The sequence below is a fragment of the Daldinia caldariorum genome (assembly GCF_022478825.1).
Source record: "Daldinia caldariorum strain CBS 122874 unplaced genomic scaffold F4812scaffold_19, whole genome shotgun sequence".
Taxonomy (NCBI): Eukaryota; Fungi; Ascomycota; class Sordariomycetes; order Xylariales; family Hypoxylaceae; genus Daldinia; species Daldinia caldariorum.
The window spans coordinates 352,739-376,073 of record NW_025953055.1 but is presented as its reverse complement, the minus strand read 5'-3'; the positions used below and the strand labels follow the sequence as shown (position 1 = coordinate 376,073).

Here is a 23,335-nt window from a genome sequence, read left to right as displayed (position 1 = left end):
TCAAGACCGTCAATCTACGGCGATCTTAGAACCTCTTAACTCATCTGGCATTGTTACAAGCAGTTACTGTTTTTACGTGCCACTCTTCTCTAGAACTTGCGACCAAAAAGTGAAATAGAATTGCTACAGCAGCTACCTAGGTAGTGTCCTACCATACGTTGCGAATTTCTACATATGCCAAGTGATTGTATACTCCGTCTTCTTGGTCGTTTAACAGTAGTCTACACACACACACACACACACACACACATCAATCATCATCATAACGCGTTCGTCCCAAATTTTCCGACGGAAAACACACCAAAAAGAAAAGACCGCATAAACGAAATCTCGGCGATACCTATCAATCTTCAGGAGTAATAGGTAATCCAGAATTTGACGAGCCCGAGATCGAACAGGTACGCGGGACTACATCACTTAGTATCTTATCACGCAAGACTCGCGAAGACAGAACCTAGGTATGTACCGATCTAGAGAGGAGCAGAGACTGCAAACAACGCAGCTCGTAACTTCATTTGTAAAGGTAATGTCTTGGACCGCCAAAATAATAAAACTGGGAACGTAGAGGGCAGAGATCAAATCGCGAAAAAAGAACCATCCTCACTCCACGTTGCAGACCGCACTCCGAGATTTCCAACCTAACTCTGCCCTGCAAAAAACCCGTCCTCAATGTATGAGAAAAGATTTGCTGTATCACGCCTCATCTCTTCAAATGCACACAGCTGGCGCGTTCCCTCCTCCTGAGGCCCGTCGAATCAGAATCGTCACGAAGCATTTCTATTGTTACGTGCCTGCATTGGTGGAACTCAACGCAACGATAGTTCAGGGCCAAGGGTTGAGAGACATGCGCCCTACTATATTCGTTTACCCGTGTACCGTAGCATTCCTAGGACCGCCCTCAATTCCTAGAGGAACCACCGGACCTATCCTGGTCGGCGATTACCTTCTTGTCTTTCGTAGGCTTGAAGACGAAATCTGCCATGATTTGTATGTGATCGGCAGGGAAATGGTAGTTCGGGAATCCGGGGACGCGCTTGAGATACTCGTAATCCGGAGGCCCAAGTAACTCGACGACGTCTAGCGTGTTAGCGGTATACCATATGTAGTCGATTACGCCAGAGAATGTGGGTGTGTAGTTCGTGAAGGTGAGCTCCGCCGGAGTTCCGAATAGATGGGCGTAGGCATTGCGCAGGCTAAAAGGGTGCTCAATGCCGTCGCGCGTGAAATTTCCGTACGAGTGGCCAATTAAGTCGGGATGATCGGGTGGTATCCGTCCCTTCTCCAAGAGCTCATATACAGAGCTATCGGCCATCGAGTTGTAGTCACCGCAAAGTAACAGGGGAATGTCTGTATTGTTGCGGTACTCCTGGCTAGGTGCAGGTTCGGGATATTCTTCAGCAGTATCCGCGTCTCCTTCCGTAGCTGCCGGCTTGTTTAACCTCTTCTCTTCGATTGATAGGGGCGGCCGACGGGTGTATCTTTCTGCTTGCTTTGTAACGAGCTCCATCAGAATTCCGGTTTGCACAGCCTTGACGTCCGCTAAGAAGGACTCCCAGCATAGATGCGCGTTGACAACAATGAATCGATTACCAGTAAATCTTGACTCGAAAAAGCAATAGACAGCAATAGTATCTTTCGGCATGACTCGATTGAAGACATCGTCGGCTGATTTCATATCAGGTCGATTAATGGCCGTTTGTCTGAAGTCTACGAGCTGTTTGTCCAACATGATATATTTGTCACTCTTGTAGAAGATAGAGCAGCCGTCGACGGATTGTTGGTCTTTGCCCGTCAAGTGCTTGACACGAGTCTTCGGGTAGAATACGCCCTTGTAACCAAGCTTGCCAAGTTCAGGAGTGAAGAACGTGTCAAACGCATCCATAGCGGTTTCTTGTAAGCAGAGAATATCGGCGCTTCGTTCACGGAATTCCCGCATGATGCTGTCCTTTCGGTACTCCCACGATAGGGCACTGGCCGGAGTGTAGCCGTACTGTGTGCTGGTTGCATACTTGTCGCAAAGAGTATTCCACGACATGACGCGGATATGCTCCTTGTCCGAACCCACATCTTCCTGGATGGTAATGGGTAATCTCGGGTTCGGCGGTATGGGTACTATGTACAAAGTTAGTTCAAACTGTCTCCCCGCGTGCTTGGGGATGTAAACCAAATAAAGCAGGGGAATTCGAGAAAGATGGGATATTTTGTCATACCTGGTGCTTGCTCCTTGAGATGAGCGATCAAGGCCTTGGTACCTTCCTCAACTAGCTTCTGCTTTTGGTCCTGTTCTAGCGGGTTGCCATGGATGCCAAGTAACTCGAGGAAATGCAAGGCGCCGAGTTCCGGAGGGATGGTTTGGATATTGTTGTTATAGAGGAGTAATTGACGGAGGGGAGTACACATGCCCAACTCGGGGGGTAACATGGTGAGTTGATTATGGGATACATCAAGGTATCGTAAGGATCTGAGTTGTCCAATCTCCCGGGGTAGACGAGTCAGATTATTGGAGGCAAGATAAAGTTCAGTGAGAAAGGAATAGTGGTTGAAGAGCATGGTAGAAATGTTCTTTAGGCCTTGCCCACTGAAATCCAGGTTCAGCCAATCCTGTCGATCGAGGGCCTTGTCGACGTTAACGGGACGGCCTCTATCCTCCACCTCTCCATCGACGTTTGATTCAGGCTGGTTGGTGCTCGGAAGAGCTGGGCCAATACCTTTATTCTCGTTGGCCCGTAGCCTAGCAAAGTAATGAGGTTGGTGTTGTTCCGTCATCGTCTGATGGGCACGTTCGGACTCCTTGTAGGATTTTAGTTGCTCATTCCAGTGCTCGCTGTACTGCTGGGTTTGGCCGGCTCGAGAACCTGGTGTATTTCCGTTTTGGTGGCTGCTTGGTGTGAATGGAGTTACATTGGACATGAGACCGGAAGAAAAGGTAGAGTGAGCAAGGGAGCCTGTGTTACCGGTGTGGCCGGCATGATCTTGAGGAAGGCTTTGGTGGTGTTGCTGCGGGTGAGTGTGGTGTTGATGAGCACTTTGCTGCACAAAGTTGTACATCATCTGTGGCGCAATGCCACGACCGCCGGGGACACCATTGAGGCGTGAGTTGTGTCCCTGCTGATGGTTTGGCCCATACATGCCGCGGGAGAGATCGATGGGCATCAGGGAAGCAGGGATATTAGACGGGTATCGTGGTGGTGGCGATAGGCCAGCTATTAGTGATGTGAATACTATGGTATGTGATTCAGATCTCTTCTTTTCCTTTTTCTTTCTTTTTTTTCTTTTCTTTTAGTTGTACTGATAGAAGATTTTGGGGGACAGTCGATCAGTGGACTAAAGAATGATTAATGATGGGACAGATTAGTACCTGTAGAGTTAGGTGTAAAAAATGTCGAGGGTCCGCTGTACGTATTGAATACTATCTGCCATGGAGATACTGAGTAACAGGTCGACCGCGCCAAGTGAGGGAGAGCACGTCGAGCTGCCCAGACTCGTCTTTAACAGTTTGTGTCGAAAGATGAACGAGGGGACAATGGTTCAGCGAATATCCATGCATATAGACCGGTAACTTCGTCTTGAGGCATGGAATTTGCAAGGACCAGTGTCCAACCCGAGATTCTTAGATATGGAGTGTGTGATTCACGGAAACTTGAATCCACACGGACTTAATCTAAGTTGTAGTTGCGAACGGGAAGAGAGAAAGACAATCTCGTCAAGGGATGTCAGATCCCAGCTTGTTGCCTCTCAAGCTCTCAAGTGGCGTTGGCACGGGTGGCAACGATAGGTAGGGCTTGCAGTTGTGAGTAAATACGGAAGTCTAAGTGCGATATAAGTTTACAGAAGGATCGTTTCTAAATATTTCGGTAGCTAGAGAAGGCAGCGACGGTAGGGTTCTTGCTCTAACGTTGCTCGTGTCTATGAATACGTAGGTAAAGTTAGCAGCTAGTCACAACTTAAGATCGGGTGGGTAAAGTTGGGTATCTTCCATAATGATATGATACCGAAACACAGAAAGATCAGTAGAATAGCTACACAAGTATCCAATGAACATAATAGAAATGAATGCGATACGGTAGATTTGTAGGGAAGACGGTAAGTGAGGAACAAGTGCTCTTACCTAAAATAGCCCTAGATATGGTATGTATATGTATGATGATGCGAAGCAAAAGTGAAGACGTCGACGAAGATGATATCGGATATCGCTAAAGCAGAATGGTTGACAATTGAGATTTGAAGAGTCAATGTCGCCGGGGCCGTGACGTTGTTTGTAGACGGTAGACGGTGCCGGAGTATTGGCGTAGCTAACTAAGGTGGACGTCGTTGCATGTGAGTTGACAAACGTGGAAGATGCAGTCGAAGTTTGGGTGCGTTTAGGTTCGTTGGGGTGGGTTTATGGTGGTGTGGCGTGGTATGGTCCCAATGTCCCAATGTAGAATGTAGCTATTACCTGCCGACAAAGTCGCTCCAAAAGAAAGTCTAAGCTTTTGATCCGCCGCATTGCATGTGGAGGAGTCAGCAACCAGGTAAAAAAACGACTTAGCCTTGTCACGTGAGTCACTAGTACCTACAAAACTCTATTATTCCCGTACGTCGCCTTTGTAGCCAATGGGAGTTACGTATTTCCCTTCCAACTTTTTTTTAGTCATCGGACGCCCAGGGTACGCCCTTTTTATTCAGCCTTGCAACGTTTTTATACTGTAATTATGTGCAATACCTACCTAAGATACAGGTACCTCTTGGGTCACATGTGCTGATGTGCTGCAGCATGGCTACGTGCCTAACCTTACTCATCTGACGCAATTCTTGGAGGATTATTTGTCTATTATACCAGGTATCTAGTAGCAAACTTCCAAAGGTTACGTGTCTAACATGAAGAAACAAGTGAACGACTCACAGTTTTCTACCTACGCTTTTGATATATTACCTGTCAACTAGTTAGGTAAATAGTAATAACTACTTAAACGGCTCAGTATGAAGCTAACATAGTTTGGTTCAAACTAAAACTCCAACTGTCTTTATGGTGTTTCTTTCATAGTTTTTCACCTTTATCCTTTTATAGTTAAACGTCCCATTTCTTTGTGACGTTATATATTCCTAGGTCGGGGTTTTTTTTTTGAATTGGGTTTTGATTACCTAATATTATTTACTATAAAAAAAATTAATTATGTAGGATGTAATAACATCAACACATGTCCTCAAGTGCGAACTTGCTACAATACGTTACCACATTCAAATTTAATTGGCCAAACAAGTTCGGACTACCCATTCCTGAGGTGGTATGTTTTGAGACCTTTCGAGGTTTTCATCCCGGGACATGGAACGCGCATTCTATATTGAAAAGCTATAAATATCACCGAAGCAGTTCCATTTCGACGTATAACATAGGTGCCTAGTCATGTATTTTCACTCAAATATCGGACCGTCTTGCCGATGAACTGGTGAAGTCAATCAGCATGAGGAAAGATAATAGAGGTGTGTTAAAGGTAGGTAGGCATTTATTAGAGCTTGATGAACCAACATTTACTTGTGGCATTCTACTCCCCCATCAAATATCATTATCCACAGCAAGTTCAAATAGCGCAGGTTATAGCTTTCCATGACGTTACATACCTATCAAAAATGCATAAGGACATCATTTTTGCTCGGGATATATGCGCCATTACCTACCTCCTAAGGTACTCACTTGCGGATAAAGATCGAAAAGCTTGATGCCCCATCACTTCAGCCTCAATACTCATCCCATGCCAAGAGTCTGGAAGGTAGGGAAACGGGGAAGTCACCTTACTGGCTCTCCCTACATTTCAGCCTGTTGGTACAAGCCCGGACGGCCATAAACGAGACTGAATTATAAATGGTAAAATTCTGCTATTAATATAAAGAAACAATGCGTAAAACCTGGGTTGTATAAATTATTAGGTACATTCGACAACTATACTGTATACCTACCTGAAGTACTTATTTGCCAAACTAGAGAACTGCTATATGCCTCTACCAAGCCCGCGTAGCTTGAACAAGTTAGCATCTTGTAGGATTAGAAAAAAGTGAGGCTTTACCAGCGGGGATTTCGCAGACCGCCGGACTCAAGTTCGCGTCCGAACACAGGGTACCTATCTGTTTTCGAAGGATGACAACGCCTATCTCACCGCGTGTAGGGCCGTGTATTCGGAGCTACCTAATATAATCACCCAGTTTTTTTTTTTTCTCTTTTCCACCGGACCAATTACCTGGAATTCGTTCTCCGACCCTCCAGCTCCCTTGCCCCGACCTGCTTGTATCCTGCACGTAGTAACCGAAAGCCCCTACTAGTTATTCCAGAATTGGCTGGGCATCGACCTAGTTGGTGAGTCGCAGGTTCGGGACTCTACGAATTTAGGTCAGTCACAAGCTGCAAGCATACCTACCTTAGGTACATATCGACACCAACCTCGTCTAAAAGAATGAGGGACTAGCTGGACGCCGTCATGCAGGCGTAAATGCGGGGAAGCCATACACAAACCATACCCGCAGGGATCGACGGTCCACCCAATGGGTTTCAATTGTTCATTGACAGGTGGGAATAATAGGTATTTGTCTTAAAACAGCTATAAAAGGATGGTTTAAAGCTTCGTGATCACAATGCAGCGGAACGCTAGACAAAAAAGGGTGAGGTCGTTCTTGAAGTGGCTATATGGGTACATAACGCCAACAGGCCACATATTAAGCCATAAGCAGCTTGATCGGTTGGTTGCATATCTTTTTTTGACATAAATCGTAGTCTCGTCCATCAACAATCCAAATCAATGCTCTTTTACATATCAACCGATTTCACTGGGCGAGCAATTGCATCGTGAGTGCCGTACATTACCTACACCTTGTCCCTTAACGAGCGGATCGGACGAGCTTCATTGGACGACTCCAACAAGACAACCCTACGGCACAAGTAGAAGGGCCAAGTTACGCGGGAACGTCCATCGTCATTTCATCCTAGAGCGTTTCCAGGGAGAGCCACTGGGCACTGACGCATCTCCGACAAGAAAATGAGCAAATGATTTATGCAGCCACAACCGATAGGAGATCATTTGAGAGAGTGTTGTCCTATGACCGAGGACATACATACCATAAGAGATCATGAACTGGGCAAGCCGACCTTGATTAAATTTTCGAAGAAAAGGAAGAAAATCTATCGGGGGGAGTGGTTTAAGCCGTCCGTTGAGGTGGCCGACGGTTAGATCAAATAGGGAAACAAATTGAGCAACTCCGATAATCCGAGGTGATTCGGTGCCAAGATATCCCTTTTGGTTGTTGACACGCCATCATCCTAATCCCTTGCGAACTCACCGAGAAAGACACCGGCCCGGAAATTTGAGATTGCCAATTGGATGTAAGGTACTCAAAATCCACGGGATCGAGAAGTTGTACAACGAATATCTCCAATGTCTCGAGACTAATTGGAAGAAGTTCCCCACAAGGAATTGATTGAACTTGGGCTGCTTATTTCGTATTCCATCTTCCAGCTTATAACGGGCTTTCAGATAATTGAAGGCGGGGGAGGGGTTACCTCGTGGCAAAATTCAACGGGACAAGGGGCAACAACAACTTGAACGACCGAGGCAATAGAGGCAACTAACTGTGTTTTACGGTCTTCTGCAGCCGCGGGCCATTCCGCTGCAAAGCAAGAAAGCTGGCATATGTTTGCCAATTGTTACAACAGATTAGGCATATTTTATTGCAGATCCCGCACAGGCTGCACACCTTCGGATCGGGAAGCAACGCCGATTCATGAAACGAGGGAAGCATTCCTTCGGGTCAAGGTACCCAAACGGAGACGAGACGAAACCCATTCCACCGGAAAACCTATCGGAAGTACCTATAACTCGGACACCAATCATTGGATAATTACCGCAGTCCAAGTCCACGGCTTAGAAGAGAACAGGGGGTAAAGAACCAGCAAAAGAGAAGACCCCATTCAGACTATTCCGTATTTCGCTTTTGGATCCAATGGTGCTTGTGCCCGTGCTCGTGCTCGTCTGAGATCGAACCCATATTATTACGAACGTGGTAGAAGGCATGTTAGGAAGCATTTCTATTATGAGGATTTCTTGGATTGTTTACTGATTGGTTGTCAAGAGAGTTGAATAGACCACGCGGAAACCCGCAATCCATGGTGATCCACGGATTATTTTCGTTGGATAAACATTCCCAAGGTCTCTTTTGCGAAAGTATCCGGAAAGTATTCCGCAAAGGGGAGAGGGAAATAAGTGAGAAGAGAGAAAAGGGAAAGAAAAAAAAGGGTTGAGGAGTGTGGCGCATAAGCACATGTCACTGATTCCCTCGAGTGGAAAAGTTGAAATCATTGAAGAAATCTGATTGATCAAAAAAAAACATAACCCAAGTACCCAAAATTGGATCTAAGTGGAGATCCGATTGGAAGGTCGGCGCCGGGGAGTAACTTCCTGCTTTTGCTTTCCCACTTAACAATTATCCAAAGCTGCAGGACCAGTTGCAGGGCCAGTTGCAGGACACGCTAAAGCGGGACAGGTCAGTTTTTACGTGGGCCGCTAGCACGATTAGCACAACCCTTTTCCCCCTAAAAGCGGATTGCAAAAATGGAATTCGCTTACAGCTTGTCCATGTACTCGGCTCCTGTCAGGGTTAGGCCGGCAAACGGAAGAAGGCCGTCTGGTACTTCTTCCTCCACCAACACCAATACTAACACTAACGCTTACACTTTTGTGCATGGGGCAGATAAACATAATAATACTACCACTAATAACACTAATAATCACGATCACAACCACGAGCACAATTCCGATCAGAGCCATAAGGAATTTAAAGTCGGTACTGGTACTGGTACTGGAGATCAAACTAACAATAGTGCTAGCGGAGAAGCAGATCAGCATCAGCAAGACCAGAAAAAGACAAAGAAGCGGAAGAGCAGCTTGGTTAGGTCAAGGATCCCTGGTAGGCGTAGGCCACCACCACCTACTGCACTCACTGCACCTACTGCACCTACTGCACCTACCGGGCCTGCTGGACCTGCTGGAACTCACCCGCAAGCTCTAGCACACAGGCCGGCGTCGCATTATTCTCATTCTAGGACTTCTTCCTCATTTAGTGCCAGCAGCTCCCGAGCGTCGCACGAAACACAAACACATTCACACTCACATACACCACCATCACCACCTCCACCGTTACCACAACCATTACCATCATCATTACCATTATCACTGGCGCAGCAGTATATTTACATACAGTCGCAAGCACAGACACAGGTACAGACACAGGTACAGGCGCAGGCACAGACGCAAACAAGCTGCTTAGCCCTTACTCATGCCACATCCGGCGGCAACAAGACTAATGACACCATCTCCTCGTCACCGCCTGCTACTTCAAGTTTAGATGAACCTACAGGGGCAAATACTGGCATACGAATAGGCTCAAAGCCGAATGATGGAAAAGGGGCGAGTGCCGTAATAGCCAATACCAATACCCCCACCATTACTGCTACCTCCTCTACTGCAGCCACACACCATATTTCCTCTTCCCTTTCTTTTTCTTCGTCGCCTATTCTACCTATAGTCAACAACAATATTAGTAGTAACACCAAGAATTTGACGGTTGCATCCGCACCCGCGCCGCCGTTAACCGCCGCTTCAGCCTCAAACTCAACTTCGATCGCATCCGTCATTCCTCCGTCTGCTTCTACAGCTTTACCCGCTTTCGAATCTGAGCGGCCGCTTACTTCGCCAAAGTCGTCGTCGGCGGCCTCGAGATTTATCAGGTCCGTGCACATACCAATTTTCAGCTCCGACAGCGGGTACCAATTGTCTCATTCCTCCAGCATCCCTTCCACGACGAACAGATTACATAAACGCGATTCTTCTCTTTATTATACAACGTCGACGCCGACGCCGACGCCGAGTTCGCCTAACCAAACTACCGCGGGCCACACGCCCGCTTGCCGGAAATCGTTCAAGTGTAAAAAACATCATGACATGGAGCCTGGATACGTTTCTGGTTCCAAGTATGGCTCGGCCTCGTCGCGTACCGGCGGCGTCTACGCTGCTTCCGGCTCGTCGTATCTCGATCAGCCATCCATTATGACTTCAAATGAAAACTTGACTTCCTCAAATGAGGGTAGCATAGCTCCGTCTACCGCCTCAACTTCTACAAAGTATTCGCTCTCCGCGGCAAAAGCGTTCATTATGCGCAATAACCGGCTTTACATCAACCAGCCCTCGTTATTGTACCCTTTGCCCGTCGACCTAACAGAACTTCACCGTCAATCTTTGCGCACACTGATGCTATTACAGCTTTTCGGCGGTCCGACTACAGCTCCCGAATTCTCTAATAAACCGCCACAGCGCGTTCTCGAAGTAGGGTGCGGTTCTGCGTTTTGGAGTATGATGTGTCATCGGTACTTTGCGCAGCACGGCCACTCATCCATATCCTTTACCGGCCTGGATATTGCGCCTTTAGTAGGAATGGGACTCAATGGGAGTTGGAGACCCGACAAGGACATGCGCTGGCGGTTCGTGCAACACGACGTGCGACGACGACCGTGGCCATTTATGGACGGCGAATTTGATTTAGTTATGGTCAAGGACATGTCGCTCTCTCTTTCGACTTCTATGCGCGACTCGCAGGCACTTTTCGAAGAATACTTACGCATATTGAAGCCAGGTGGCGTGATTGAATTTTGGGAGAGTGACCATGCTGTACGTATGCTAAGACCGCATGTTCTTAGGGCTCCGGCGTCAAAGGCCTACGACTCCGATTCGGATTCGGACGATAGTAGCGGGGAAGAAGACAATGTTGAGAAATTAGGAGCCTATGCCATGACGAATAACACGCCGCTTAGCGCGCCGCTTAACCCTTTCCTTGTCGAGTACAATGGCTGGGTAATCAAAGGATTAGATGCGCTCGGATTATCAGCGGTTCCTTGCGCGCTGATCGGAGCGTATCTCTTACAAGAAGTGGACACCCTTATGGAATTGCGATCCAAGAGGATAGCGGTACCACTGAGCGAGATCAGGTGGGAGCGCGAGGGCGTCGGCGGTGTAGTGACAAAGGACGGCAAGAGCTATATCGACTCGATGAAAAAAAAGGGCAGGTCACCAGACTCTAGAGTTGATAAACGAAAGGGGCTGACAACTAGCCAAGCTGCCCTCAGACGAACTGCGCTCGAGACGATGGTAGGGCTGATTCTTTGCCTCGAGCCCATCATTCGAGAAGTTAGCGGGAAGAGCCAAGACGAATGGGACGGATGGTGCGGAAAGATGATGAACGATCTATTACGCGAAGGAGGCACGAGCTGGGGAGAATGTCTAGAAGTCGGAGCGTGGTGTGCCAGAAAGAAACTAAACCCAACGCTGTAACTTGAATGCTCAGTCTACCTAGTTGGCCGTTTGCCTAGCTAACACTATGTTTGGCCGACATCCCTCGCGTTGATTCGCCTTATTTCGCCGGTCTCAATCCACACGATGTCGACGTTCTGAGAGCGATTGGCCAATATATCCATCCACTTTAACCCAGAAATACAACTTTAATCATCTTTTTTTTCCAGCGGATCACAGTCCGTCGTACCTCTTTCTGAGCGTACGATACCGTTTCAAGAAATACCTGTAACGCCACATGTCAATACCACGGCCAGCGCTTTAACAGCCATATTACGTTAAATTAGACGATAAATCCACGGCATTAACTTTTGAGGGAAACCGGAAGCGAACAGGGGACGGGTTTTTTTTTGGTGATGCATATCGGGACCGATATCCTGCCTATATTCTTCCTGTATTATCTCTCATTTCTTCTTGTATATATGGTGCATAAGACGGCAAAACGGCAAGACATGATTGGAAAGATATAACAAGTATATATGTGTATGTGTTGGGGCTTAAGTAGGCGCAAAGCAGTGTCCGTCCTAGGAAGTTAGGTATATAAAGGAGATGGCCAATGAGCCCGAGAGAGCTTCATGTTCACAGACGATACGAATGGAATAACTTTGGGTGAAGTTATCGAGAAATTGTAGGATATGTTGCTTAAGGTGCTTTCGATAGGGAACGGACAGATTCAAGAAATAAAATAGACTTACAGCGCCTCGAGCTCTTACCGATGAGAATACTACGTTAGCTTTTAGATCTTCCAGAATTGGCATTGGTGGTGATACTCTCTTGTGATGGTAGATTTCATAAGGCCAGAACAGGTAGATAGGTAGCTACCTAGTATATGTCCAAACGCACCTTTCTTGACGTACTCCGCATGCTTGATCGCTTTACGGATCTCCTCGTCGTCGCGCAGGTCCGCTTTCGCCTTGAAGGCCCTGCGCAGCTGCTCGCGGAAGTACTCGTAGCCCTTGGGGTAGTCGCGGCCGCGGTTCAGCAGCTCCTTGTAGATGGATATGACCTGGTGTCGCAGCTGGAGGTTGGGAGGGGGGGGCATCGTGGAGGGGCGCTTAAGGCATCGTCGGCGCGAACGGGTATCTTTTTTCTTTTCTTTTTCTTTTTCTGGGGGGGTGGAAGATATCGGAGAATATTTGAAAGGAGTCAGGGTCGGATTGAATTGGATTGGATTAGATTAGCTCGGAGATGGTGAACGGAGCATGTAAGAGGTAGGTAATAGGTAATAGATTGGAGGAATCGGAAGCTTTTGGTTTGAGAATGGTTGGTTGTACATGACGCAACATTATAGCCGACGCTGGCTCTAATTCGCACCTAATCTTATCATATCAGCGTGCCCCTCCCGAACTACGACTTAAGCTTAAATTTCAGGTACGAAGCCTTGCTATATTGTACTGTATGTACCTAGGTACCTACCTAAAGTCAGGTACCGAACCTTAAACTTTTCCTTCTTTCTGGCTTGCGACTGGCTTGCGACAGCTACCTACCTCTTAATATTATACTATACCCAATCTTTTTTTTTCTCTTAGGTCACACATACATGCATGCGCGTGCATGTATGTGTATATCTACGATACCTTGACTCTAGATATCTCGGTAAATAAGCCAATTGGCCCCTTGTTCATTCACAATGCCTCCCAGACCGCGAGCGAAGCCAACTTATACTCTCCGCCTCCTATCGTCAGGGATCTGCCGACAACCAGCGCCTCGAATAAAAGAGCCCCCCTTCAGCAGCAAGTTCTCCAGTCTCACTTATAATCAGGACACTGCGAAGTCGGATCTAACGTCGTACCCGTCCAAGAGATGGCTGTCGGAGCTCAAAGCGCGGATCGGAAAGTGCATCACGTTCGGCTGCAACCGCGAGCAGGCCCAGTTCGCCGCCGTCCTTCTGCGCGCTCTTACCACGGAATGGCGCGAGTTAGTGGCTGGTGCCCAGGGGTACCTGACGGGCGGGGGCAGGGGCCTCGAGAACCAGCAGGTCGTATGGGGGGAGATAGATAGCTTCGTAGGTGGTCCGCTCTACTACTTATAGGAGTATTGCGAGAGCTAATGAACAAGTAACGGCACGTAGGGCCACGTGAATAACGCCAATTATATCCAGTACGCCCAATCCGCGCGCGTCAACTGGATTACACACTTCGCGACTGTGGACCTGGAGAACAGGGAGAGATGGAGGGAACTTATGATCCCGAAGGAGACCGGGTTGATTTTGAAGTCGATCAAGGCTCGGTATAAATTCGTACGTTTTGAGTTTCTCTTCTTCGTCTGCGCTATGTATATAGATATATACCTACCAACCTTAGGTTAGGTACCTATTGTAGATACCTGACTGCGTTGTCATCGGCAACTAACCTACCTACCTACCTACCTACAGCCCATGACCTACCCGGACTCCATCTCCGCCTACCACAAGCTGCGATTCCAGCCCTCCGAAACGGACGGGTCCCTCGTTCTTGACTGCATCATCCTGTCGCACCGACACCAGCGCGTGGCCGCGACCACGGAGGAGGACGTCGTGTTCTACGACTACGCCATCGCGAAGAGGACCAATATCCCGTCCTTTGCGCTCAACAAGCTCAGAGACGTGTGGAGGAAACAAGGGGAGGAGATGTACAGAGCTAGGGCGCGGATAGCGGAGCTCGTGAGGTCGGTCGAAGGGCTCGAGAAAGGGACTTGGGATAGGAAGGATGCGGTTGAGGATCTTGGCGGCGCGGGAACGAACGAGTTTAAGAGGGATGCCGTTACGACAGAGTACCCCCGGGCACCACTGAGAACCAAGAGAGATGAACTCCTCATACAGAGCATCAAGAGACATGAGGACTGGGCACAGAGCTGGGCACAGAGCTTCGCACAGAGAGTCGCACAGACCAAGCAAGACGACGTCAAAAAAGAGGAGGTCAAGCTAGAGGAGGTCAAGCAAGAGGAGGCCAAGACGAAGGAATTCAGGAAAGATAATTCGTTTACCAACGCGCTTGGTAGGGGAATACGCTCGTTATTTTAACTTCTCTCTGGGGAGGAAAGGTCAACGGATAAGGATATAGGACAGGCGAGTGGCAGGTAATGGCGTTGTTTGTACAACCCCGTGGAAAACTCTTCACTGGGGGTCTTGGGAAGCCACTGGGTAGCTAGCAGCATGGGCGATCTTAGAAAGTTCTGGCATCTTTCCCGCCTTCCCATACTATGATATCGGTGTAGTATATCAAGAAAAAAATATATCAGTTCCGCTAGGTATGCTTGAAGGGTATTTATCCTTGTGGTTTAAAAACGAGGCACGATAGGCTTCGGATCAGGTTGTATGGGCGCGAAATATCACAAGATAACAGAACCATACACCACGAAAACAACCTCGCTATTTCACTAGGAACTCCAACTTGAAAACCTAGGTCATAGGAGCCCGTAGCTGTACATACTGAAGTTTCATTTTCCCAGATATCTCATTGAGAATGCACATGGAACGCATAGAAACAGCCTCATACCTAGTTCAACAAGAAACTCCAAGCTGAGAATACGAGAGTGGGCAGCTACAGATAGGGGAACTCTATATGTCCCGTCTTCTGATTTTCCCTTTAGGACCCCTTGATGGCTCGTTTCAGTAAAGGGAGATAGTGACGAAATAGCGATGCAAATAACGTTTAAGGAACAAATAGTTATCGGTTAGCTTCGATAATAAATGGATTTTTACTACCAAGGTACGAATATTTTTCGAGACTCAAGACTCAAGACAAGTCGTAGCCATATCTTCTAGAGATTTACGATGGTCAAGCAATAAATCATACAAAGTATCACACCGAAACGCGTTCGCCGGATCGATATATATCAGGTGTGCATAAATACTCTTTAATAGTTGGCTTAGAAGGTCGACTTGGGATTCCCAGGATGTATTTATTCTCTGTAAGACAGGTGCTCTCACTAAAGTCACCTTGAAGTAAAGAGCGCTGGATCACTACGAAAACTATAGTTTATGCAGATCGATAACAGTGTTCTAAGAATCGTAAAGTGTCAAAAGATTCGCAGCTTGCTACAAGTCGATGGATATCATCCCAAATGTTACCTCCCAAGTACCTCCTATTTATATTATGCAATTGCTGTTTAGGACATATGAACTACAGTACCTGATTCCATCTATATATTTCAGCAATAATGAACGCCCAAACTACCCACCTACGCTTATATAAAGCCGATCTTATAAACTATGTGAAATGTAAATCGATACATTGAGCCCAATAATCCTTTTCTTGCGTTCTGCTAAGTGAGAAGCAGGTTGTTAATTAGAAGACTAGCAAGAAACCAAGTGACAGCAGTATGGATGCAATAGTTAGATATTATTTAATAAGTTACATTCAAACTCATCAAGCTGTAAGTAATGAGCTTTTGTAAACTACGTGGGTAAATTTTGAACGGACTCTACGACTGGTATTGTTAGAATATTTTCAAGGGTAAAATTGTTTGCTTGATGAGATGAGTAATAAGAAACATTATAGACTGAACTTGATACTGCTAGATTCCTAATGGTATTACTTTCATCGAACCGAAGCCGCATAAACCACCTTATGTTGCGAGGCATGATCACCGTGGGATAGGTAGTATGTATTTACGCCCTGGGCCATTTTTCTACAGGATGACAGACCCTGTCCCAACTGTTGGATCGACACAAGCTTCCGCCTAGACTACCTAGCCTATGCCAGGTAGTAACCATCAAAGACACGATTTGTGGTTATTCCCAGCCGAAGCGATCTGACGGCGGCATTGCCCCTGATCGTCTCTCAGATTTGAGCTTGATTCGACCGTTCTCAGCTTCCCCACGGGGTACTGATCCCCATGATCTGCATCCGAGCACGTAGACCTATTTAGTAGGTCCCCCGACGGCCTCACCTCGGCCAGCAACTCCGACTACCTATTGCTCAGCCGTCCTCGTCACGATCGAGGAGGGAGGCTGCGTCGGCATAGGTGAGCTGCCTCGAAAAAGGCAGTCGAGCGATGAATCTTTGGGATTAGATGAAGTTGTGATAGTCCGAGTGAAGCGTCACGACCTCGAAAGGAGTCGTAGTTGCAGTCGTGCCCCCTGACCGCATCCGAGTAAGATCTTATGCGTGGTCCGAATCAACTGCCCCATTTCCTGCCACCATCACAAAACGACTCCAAATCTTCCTAGGACCTGGATTTCTGGTGGTAGTCGTGACCCCGGTCTAACTTAGACCGGGTACAGTATGCGCAGGGCGAGCTCGAGAAGCTCGCATTCTTAGGCCTCTTGGGCCTCTCTGCATACCCCCTTTCCGGGCCGAAAGGTAAGCCCCGTAGCTTCAGCGCAGACTAAACAGGGTGGAATCACTTCCTAAATAGCACAGAGCTGTCCCGCGAGGGTTAGAAAGCCGACAAGGACAGCCAGAGCGAGCTATGGTGGTTTGCCAATCGGCCGAGGCTCCCCGAGTCTAGGGGCGCAGGAGACAGGACTTTGGTTGTTGAAGTGGTCACATGTTAGCGTGCAGCATATGTATAATAGACGTCGCTATACATGGGCCTAGGAGGTAGGTAAAAGAATGCTATAGGTAAGCCGGTATTTCAAGTTCGCGAGCTAGCTCCTCCAATCTGACTGATGTAGGTTCGATAGAAACTTCCAACATGCCAATGAAGGCATTGGTCCGATCTGGATGTGCCCATTCTGGCACAACCTGGCTCTCGAACAACCGTTACTGGGAACCCTCTCCCTAACCCAGCACATCTTGGTCCACTTGCCGGCAGTCCTTCGCGAGGCCGCATATCATGGGAAATTCCGTCGAGGATATTTGGAGAAGTCGGAGTTTACAGGGTCACGGCAGACCAGAACGCAACCTACTGCCTTTCCGCATAGACATAGACATCGATCGATGTCTTAGGTATGTTTAAGATCTACGAGCTGTTGCTCACGACAACGGTTTGGTCAGGGACCACGCAGCTAATGTCCAATCAACCATGCATTAAAATACCTACATGGTATTGTCATTTCATTAAAGGGGGGGCTGGTAGGCTTCGCGATTTTAAGATTGATGTATATTAGTTGGTTAGCGTGTTTTACGCAGGCTTTGTTTCTCTTCAATTTAGCTACTCATAACAATATAATTTTTTTTTTTGTTTTGTTTTCTTTTTTCTTGCGAGATGAAATCTACCTAATCATGCATTTACCGTACGTCATCTATTATCATAACGTGAGTGGGTGGGTTCATCTGGTGAGCTTGCTCCCTTAATGGTTCGATGTTAGACCATACCATTGAGAGAACCTGTTAGTTATTGGAATCTGATCAGGAGATTTGCGTTAGCACTTGATCGTTATGAACTAAGCGAAGAGTCGCAAACGTTCTAGTGCGGCGCGACCGGCCGTTAGTAAGGTAGAACTAGAATGGATTAGTAGCGATTTTCTCAATTGCCGCCGTAATGGAGTCGTTAGAATTAATCATGTGCAATTTCATGTATGTAGGTGTGTGTATGTGGTGTGTACTGCGTTCCTCGGTTCTCCAGATTGTTTCGATTTGGGTGTCTCTCCTATTCCAAATAAATAAATACCTACATTGCATACAATTCACACCTGGCTGCCGGTTCATGCATTCATTGGTATGATTAGACGAGAGAGAGCAGAAGCGAACCCCAGATTCCGTCATCACAAGTCCCGATATGTATGGGGAACTGGTCACGGTTTATATGATAACCTAGGTAAGATTGGTGGATAAACCCCCCTCCCTAACCGAACGAATCCCAGGATGACGGCCCCGTTTCGAGATGCGCAAACCCGGGGAAGCGATGGCCATCCCATTTCCATTCGGACCGACACACACATGAGACTCATTGTTCATGGCACAGAAGGCTAGGACTCAAGGAGATTAAATAGGGTTACTACAGGTGCCCATTGCAGTTTTGCGGGGGAGGAGGGATACCCAGCGTAAGAGGAAATTCGGGAGACGACACAAAAGCTGGGATTCACTTGAAGGCCTTTCTCCACATGGGATAGGGGTTAGAGGATGGCAGAATCGACGGGTTACTCCTATTTTACATGTTGTAGTTTGGTAGATGTAGTAGTGAGTAATAATAGTTCTGTGGTGTAGGTACGGTTTATTTTGCGACACGAGATGAGGCTTCTCGTAAGGCTTGACACGAACAAGCTGAAAATCAATGCTTAGCGCGAAACAACTTCTTGTTTGTCCACCTTTATGGGACGGTTTTGATGGAGATCTCGGACGAGTCAAGCCACTTCGGGGTTAGATGTTAGGAGAATGGAGAGAAATACGTTTACCCAAGTGCTTTATTTTATTACGGACGTCTACCGACGACTCAAAACGGGTACCTCGGCCGAGAAAAGTCCCATCTTTTCGCTTATGATTTGCGAGCTGACAACGGCAGTTGGGGGGAAACACACAGCCTGCGAGGTCCTTGCGCACTGTATCTGTTCGCACTATGAAGCATAAAGCTGCTGGCAGGATCGTCATCCATGTTTTCCATGTCACGTATCATGCATAGTACATAGCCAAAAAAAGACTCTTCATAATTCGTTCGCTCTAGTAAGCTGCCGTGCGACCTCCGTTCAGCGCAATCAAGTCACGATGACGACTCGTTGTCGAACAAGACGACCAGATGCAGTGGGATGTTGGCGCTCACGAGCTGAAGTAGATGGTATCTATCAGATGGGGTGAGTGACAATTGTCAGCCCACGGTAAAAGAGGGGGGGCGATCCCGAAGGTCTGGTATCTGGTAACGCATTTTGCGAGATATCACAACATAAAGACATATTACGACCAAACAAACCTTTTCCGGGGGTTATAGACGGGATGTTATCTTTTTTAGACGAGCTCCTTGTAGAAACAAAATCCCGCCCCCCCTTTCACTTCCGCAGATGTAGATCCATTTAACCAAGCGCGGAAGACTTGCTAGAAATGGCTGTTCTTTGTTTCGTGATAGGTGGTTTTTATTCGACCTGAGGATCAGATAGAGTAATTCTCTTTGGCGATCGTTCACCGAGGTCAAAGGCTTAAAATATCAATGCTGGGTCAGACGGGCAAACCCGAGTGTTGGAAGGTTACGAATGAATATCGCGCATTAGGCCCTCGCCTGTCATCCTTCGAGGGTTTGATCTCGTCTTTAGTTTTGCTTACCCGTTTGAACATTGAACCCTTGCTGCGGACCGCCACGACTTTCGATGGATAGGTGAACTTCGATACCTGCCAGTCCACCTACATGTAATGTAATACAGACGGGGAGATGTGGCTTATGTACCTCATTAGGATGTGGTGGGGGAGAGCATGGATGGCCGTTAAGAAGTCTATTATGTTAGCTCCAGCCCTACGTGAGATGCTACACAATAGGTAGTCGATTTGATTCATGAAGACTTAGAGACATTGTGACAATTATGATCAGTGTCAGTGTCACTATGTCATCTTTGACTAAGATGGTGGCTATCTTCCTTCTGAGAGATACCCGGAATAGACGGGAAGACCTCCAAAGAATATTCCATCTTGTTTTTCCTCCTGAAATTTTGCATAACCAGTAATGCTGGACGATCATTTGGCCACCCACCAATGACAGCGAGGCAACCAACTGCCTGCATACAACGTAGCATCTGGGCTCTTTTTTTTGCAGCAGGTGCTCAAACCCGTTCAAAGGCTATTTTTGGTACGATACCTTTTCTCTTTTGGCTCGTTAGGAAGCACGGGAGATCAACGCCTATGAAAAATGATAGCGACATCTATTCGCTACAATAACTTTCGCTTCAACCGCCTATCGGGATATCCAAAAACATCTATTAATCTAAAGTACCTGATAATGCATCTTGTTATTTTTTATTCCTTCTATTCGAAGAATGTTTAGCGATTTCTTCCATGCAGGCGGGCATTCCAACAGCTCGGCCGATGCGTTGCGTTGCGTTGATTGCGGAGTGCCACAGAAGTTCGCGATTTGCGACGCTGGCACTTGAGCAATCCTCCCGTAAATTTGTAAATTTGCGTGCATTTCTCAATTGATCTATCGATCGATGATGCCGCCCCCCCCCACTGTTCCTCAGCTAACCCATCTGCCGTTCAGGGGAGCCTTTAAACAAGTGCTTCCGTATGCGGTGAGCCTCATATCTCCGTATACCTAAAATATAGAGATACAAAATAGAGGTAGGTACTTACCTAACCTAAGGTAAGAAACAAGCCGGTTTCTTCATCCGGTTGTTAATTGACACAGCCCTGTAGACGAATATGGCAGCGGAGTAGGCGAGGTTTGTTCAACGTCAATAGGAAGAAGAACGATTACAGAATCAGAGAGAAGCATGAAATCCTCTTTACTATGTAGAAGCCCTTAATGTCAAGTAACATACCCGCTCTTATTATTACCAGGTAGGTTATTATTATTTTCTTCATGTATTTTCATCCTGGCGACCAGACAATCTCAACCCCCCTTGGCTGGTGCCAATTCAAAGCTTAAATAATATGGTAGTTAGGAGTAGTAAACTTCCATACGCATTATCATGATCGTATAAGTAACTTAGTTAGAGAGTATTACAGAATTGCGTAAAGTAGAACACGAGCTTTTATGACATGATGAAGGTTATGCTGAGGTTAACACTGGTGACCCGGTTTCGTCGTCAGCATCCTGGACATTCCCCAGGTCTCACTCCTTGTAACTTGTAAGTCAGGGTTCCTACCGTTACAGGCGTGCTTTTTGTTTTTCTCTCTCGTTTATCCGCTACGACAACATGTCAACATGCCTGCGATTGACAACTTCTGAGGCATCTGGCGATGTCAAGAAGTGTCCAATTAAATGATGCATATTGCTTTGGCCGCTGTTAAATTATGTACCTATTTTTATATTTCAATGCTTTCATGCGTACTGCTGCCTGAGGTCATCACCATCCGCATAAGTTTCCTCTCTGAGGTTAGGGGACGGTTTTACCACTGCGTTACCTACGGTACTGGTCAAACTGGGGGACGCTGGGGGATGAGAACGGATAGGAGGATGTCGGTGGCTGCGAGACAGATTTTAATAACTCGACACAAGTCATTGTCTCTCCCATAAAAGCATACTTACCTACCTTCGTACCTATGGACATACTAGTATTGTACAGCCACACAGTGCCGTACTTGATATTTGGCCAAGTCTCGCCAGGGACAGAACGGTATTAGCGTTACTCTTCGTCTGGAGATCGTGTATTGTACTTATTCTACTTTGATATTACTATTACTCATTTCTTATACCAGAGCACAACGCCATTCGACGGAGACGTTTGCCTCTTTCGGTGCTGCTAACCTGAGTCAGGATAGTCACATCGGCCTCTCACAGTGTCCCTTTTATTTTTTCTTCTCACATCCTCGCCAGGTTCGCCAGGTTCCTGTCTCGTCTCTCGCCCTCTGTGCCCTGCCAACCCTAGCCTTCTTAGCCTTCTTAGCCTTCTTAGGGCCTTTACGCCGCTCTCATTTCCCTTTCCCCCTTCCTACTAGGTACATAGTAATTCCTACTAGCCGGGAAACACCCTCCTCTGTTGTCCTCTTGTCTCCATGTGTCTTTTAGTCCTAGCTCGACCCATTCACTAAATCCAACCATCCCATCCGCCCCATCCCATTCTCCATCTTTTTTTCTCCTACCTGGCTACTTGCTCCCTCTTCTTCCCGGTTTTCTTTGTTGTTCTAGTGTCGTGACCTTGCCTTCGACGACCATCTCTCTTCTGTTTTTTTTTTTTTGTTTTTTTTTTTCCCAAAACCTCTCATTCTAAATTATCGTGATAAAAAGTCCTCCATTTCATTCATTCTTAGTACGTCCGTTGTTAGTGACCAACAGGTTGCCCTACCCACTTCGACGACCCCCCCCGGACCTTCGAATCCCCCGCGTTTTCCAATGAAAGTGATCCCTCCGCCTTTTTGAGCGACGGGCCGATTAAGCACGCTTGCGCAGTTGCTTCACTCCAGATTCTCTCCGCAAATACTGCCGTGTTCAGCATACGCTCTCCACACACGCCTGGGTAAATATTGGTCAGGCTGGATTTGGAAGTAATTAAGAAGACGGCGTGTGACATATCAGAGTGGCGCATTCGACTGCGTCCAGTTTATCGGAATTCGAATTTACCAGTCTCGGCAAGCTTAGAGATACGAAAGACAAGATGTCGCAGGCTGTAAAACGGGCTTGCGATGCTTGCCATCGACGAAAAGTAAAGTGCGACGGCATCAACCCATGCCGCAACTGTGCTTCGGCGCAGTTGACCTGCACATACAATGCGATCCCCCAGAAGAAAGGTCCCAAGGGTTCGAGGGCGAAGGTTATTAGCGAACTCCGCGAGACGCAGCGACAGACTAGTCTCTCTGCAAAAGTCCAGAGCCGACTGAATGGAATCAACAATCCGCCATGTAGTCCTACGTTATCTCCAACCCCTGGCCTCCTGGTTAGCGAAATGGCGAAAGAATGCATCGAGTTTTTCTTCGCCAACATGTACCCAATTATGCCAATTTTGCACCGGCAGCGACTCGAGCAGCAGACGATGTATTTGGACCAACAAACTCATGACGCTTATTGCCTGGTTACCGCTTTGTGTGCTTGGATGATGTTTCAACCTGGAATGAACGTGCCCGGCGCCGATCCCTTATTGGAGCATTTACCTGGAGCCAACATCGCATCTGGAATGGTTTTAATCGAAGAAACGATTCGGGTTCGAAAAGGCTACGAATATCAAGAATCACCGAGTTTATACAGTCTTTGCACCAGCTATTTCCTTTTCTGCTCCCATTACGCTCTCGACATGCACGACAAGGCCTGGTACTATCTCCGAGAAGCTACGACTTTGGCTCATATTGTTGGAATGAACAAGGAGGAGACTTATTTGCAGTATGACAATATCGAGGCCTCGCGACGACGACGTCTCTATTGGCTTCTGTTTGTGACAGAAAGGTAATTGGGGGGGGGGGGGGGGGGGGGGGGGGGGGGGGGGGGGGGGGCGCGGGGGGGGGGGCGGGGGGGGGGCGGGGGGGGGCGGGCGG

At 47.3% G+C, this 23,335-nt stretch overlaps 6 protein-coding genes across 6 annotated transcripts in view; 4 read left to right on the top strand and 2 right to left on the bottom strand.

Annotated features, from left to right (window-relative positions):
- Positions 1-629: 629 nt before the first annotated feature.
- On the bottom strand, positions 630-3,749 carry F4812DRAFT_159661 (glucose-repressible alcohol dehydrogenase transcriptional effector). Its single transcript, XM_047929798.1, has 2 exons — positions 2,211-3,749; positions 630-2,112 (listed from the first exon to the last, which is right to left on the bottom strand). The coding sequence occupies exons 1-2, from the start codon at positions 3,151-3,153 to the stop codon at positions 899-901; spliced, it is 2,157 nt and encodes a 718-aa protein (XP_047786868.1). The 5' UTR covers positions 3,154-3,749; the 3' UTR covers positions 630-898.
- A 6,321-nt stretch (positions 3,750-10,070) lies between these two features.
- F4812DRAFT_452903 (uncharacterized protein) lies at positions 10,071-11,348 on the top strand (the record flags this gene model as incomplete). The annotated part of the gene is made up of 1 exon (XM_047936411.1): positions 10,071-11,348. The coding sequence occupies one exon, from the start codon at positions 10,071-10,073 to the stop codon at positions 11,346-11,348; it is 1,278 nt and encodes a 425-aa protein (XP_047786867.1).
- A 709-nt stretch (positions 11,349-12,057) lies between these two features.
- On the bottom strand, positions 12,058-12,408 carry F4812DRAFT_462608 (NADH-ubiquinone oxidoreductase complex 1/LYR family protein; the record flags this gene model as incomplete). The annotated part of the gene is made up of 2 exons (XM_047938077.1): positions 12,058-12,074; positions 12,210-12,408. 2 exons carry the CDS (start codon positions 12,406-12,408, stop codon positions 12,058-12,060), a joined length of 216 nt encoding a protein of 71 aa, XP_047786866.1.
- A 377-nt stretch (positions 12,409-12,785) lies between these two features.
- Positions 12,786-14,781, top strand: F4812DRAFT_442639 (thioesterase-like superfamily-domain-containing protein). Its single transcript, XM_047935319.1, has 3 exons — positions 12,786-13,371; positions 13,438-13,605; positions 13,741-14,781. The coding sequence occupies exons 1-3, from the start codon at positions 12,997-12,999 to the stop codon at positions 14,365-14,367; spliced, it is 1,170 nt and encodes a 389-aa protein (XP_047786865.1). The 5' UTR covers positions 12,786-12,996; the 3' UTR covers positions 14,368-14,781.
- A 5,780-nt stretch (positions 14,782-20,561) lies between these two features.
- F4812DRAFT_442620 (uncharacterized protein) lies at positions 20,562-22,109 on the top strand. Its single transcript, XM_047935318.1, has one exon. The coding sequence runs from the start codon at positions 21,132-21,134 to the stop codon at positions 21,384-21,386; it is 255 nt and encodes an 84-aa protein (XP_047786864.1). The 5' UTR covers positions 20,562-21,131; the 3' UTR covers positions 21,387-22,109.
- Positions 21,926-23,335, top strand: part of F4812DRAFT_159389 (fungal-specific transcription factor domain-containing protein) — a 3,208-nt gene continuing 1,798 nt past the window's right edge. The window contains exon 1 of the mRNA XM_047929795.1: positions 21,926-23,246. Coding sequence (XP_047786863.1) covers positions 22,465-23,246 — 782 coding nt within the window. The 5' untranslated portion in view covers positions 21,926-22,464. The remainder of the gene's footprint in view (positions 23,247-23,335) is intronic.

What these genes read in the sequence shown, in the direction of transcription:
- F4812DRAFT_159661 (XM_047929798.1), bottom strand. Translation starts at nt 3,153, where the DNA reads ATGCCCATCGATCTCTCCCGCGGCATGTATGGGCCAAACCATCAGCAG. An exon ending in TCTCAAGGAGCAAGCACCAG is followed by an intron (nt 2,113 to 2,210) that starts GTATGACAAAAT and finishes CTTTGTACATAG; the next exon opens with TACCCATACCGCCGAACCCG.
- F4812DRAFT_442639 (XM_047935319.1), top strand. Translation starts at nt 12,997, where the DNA reads ATGCCTCCCAGACCGCGAGCGAAGCCAACTTATACTCTCCGCCTCCTA. An exon ending in GGGGGGAGATAGATAGCTTC is followed by an intron (nt 13,372 to 13,437) that starts GTAGGTGGTCCG and finishes AACGGCACGTAG; the next exon opens with GGCCACGTGAATAACGCCAA. An exon ending in TCAAGGCTCGGTATAAATTC is followed by an intron (nt 13,606 to 13,740) that starts GTACGTTTTGAG and finishes ACCTACCTACAG; the next exon opens with CCCATGACCTACCCGGACTC.
- F4812DRAFT_442620 (XM_047935318.1), top strand. Translation starts at nt 21,132, where the DNA reads ATGATGCATATTGCTTTGGCCGCTGTTAAATTATGTACCTATTTTTAT.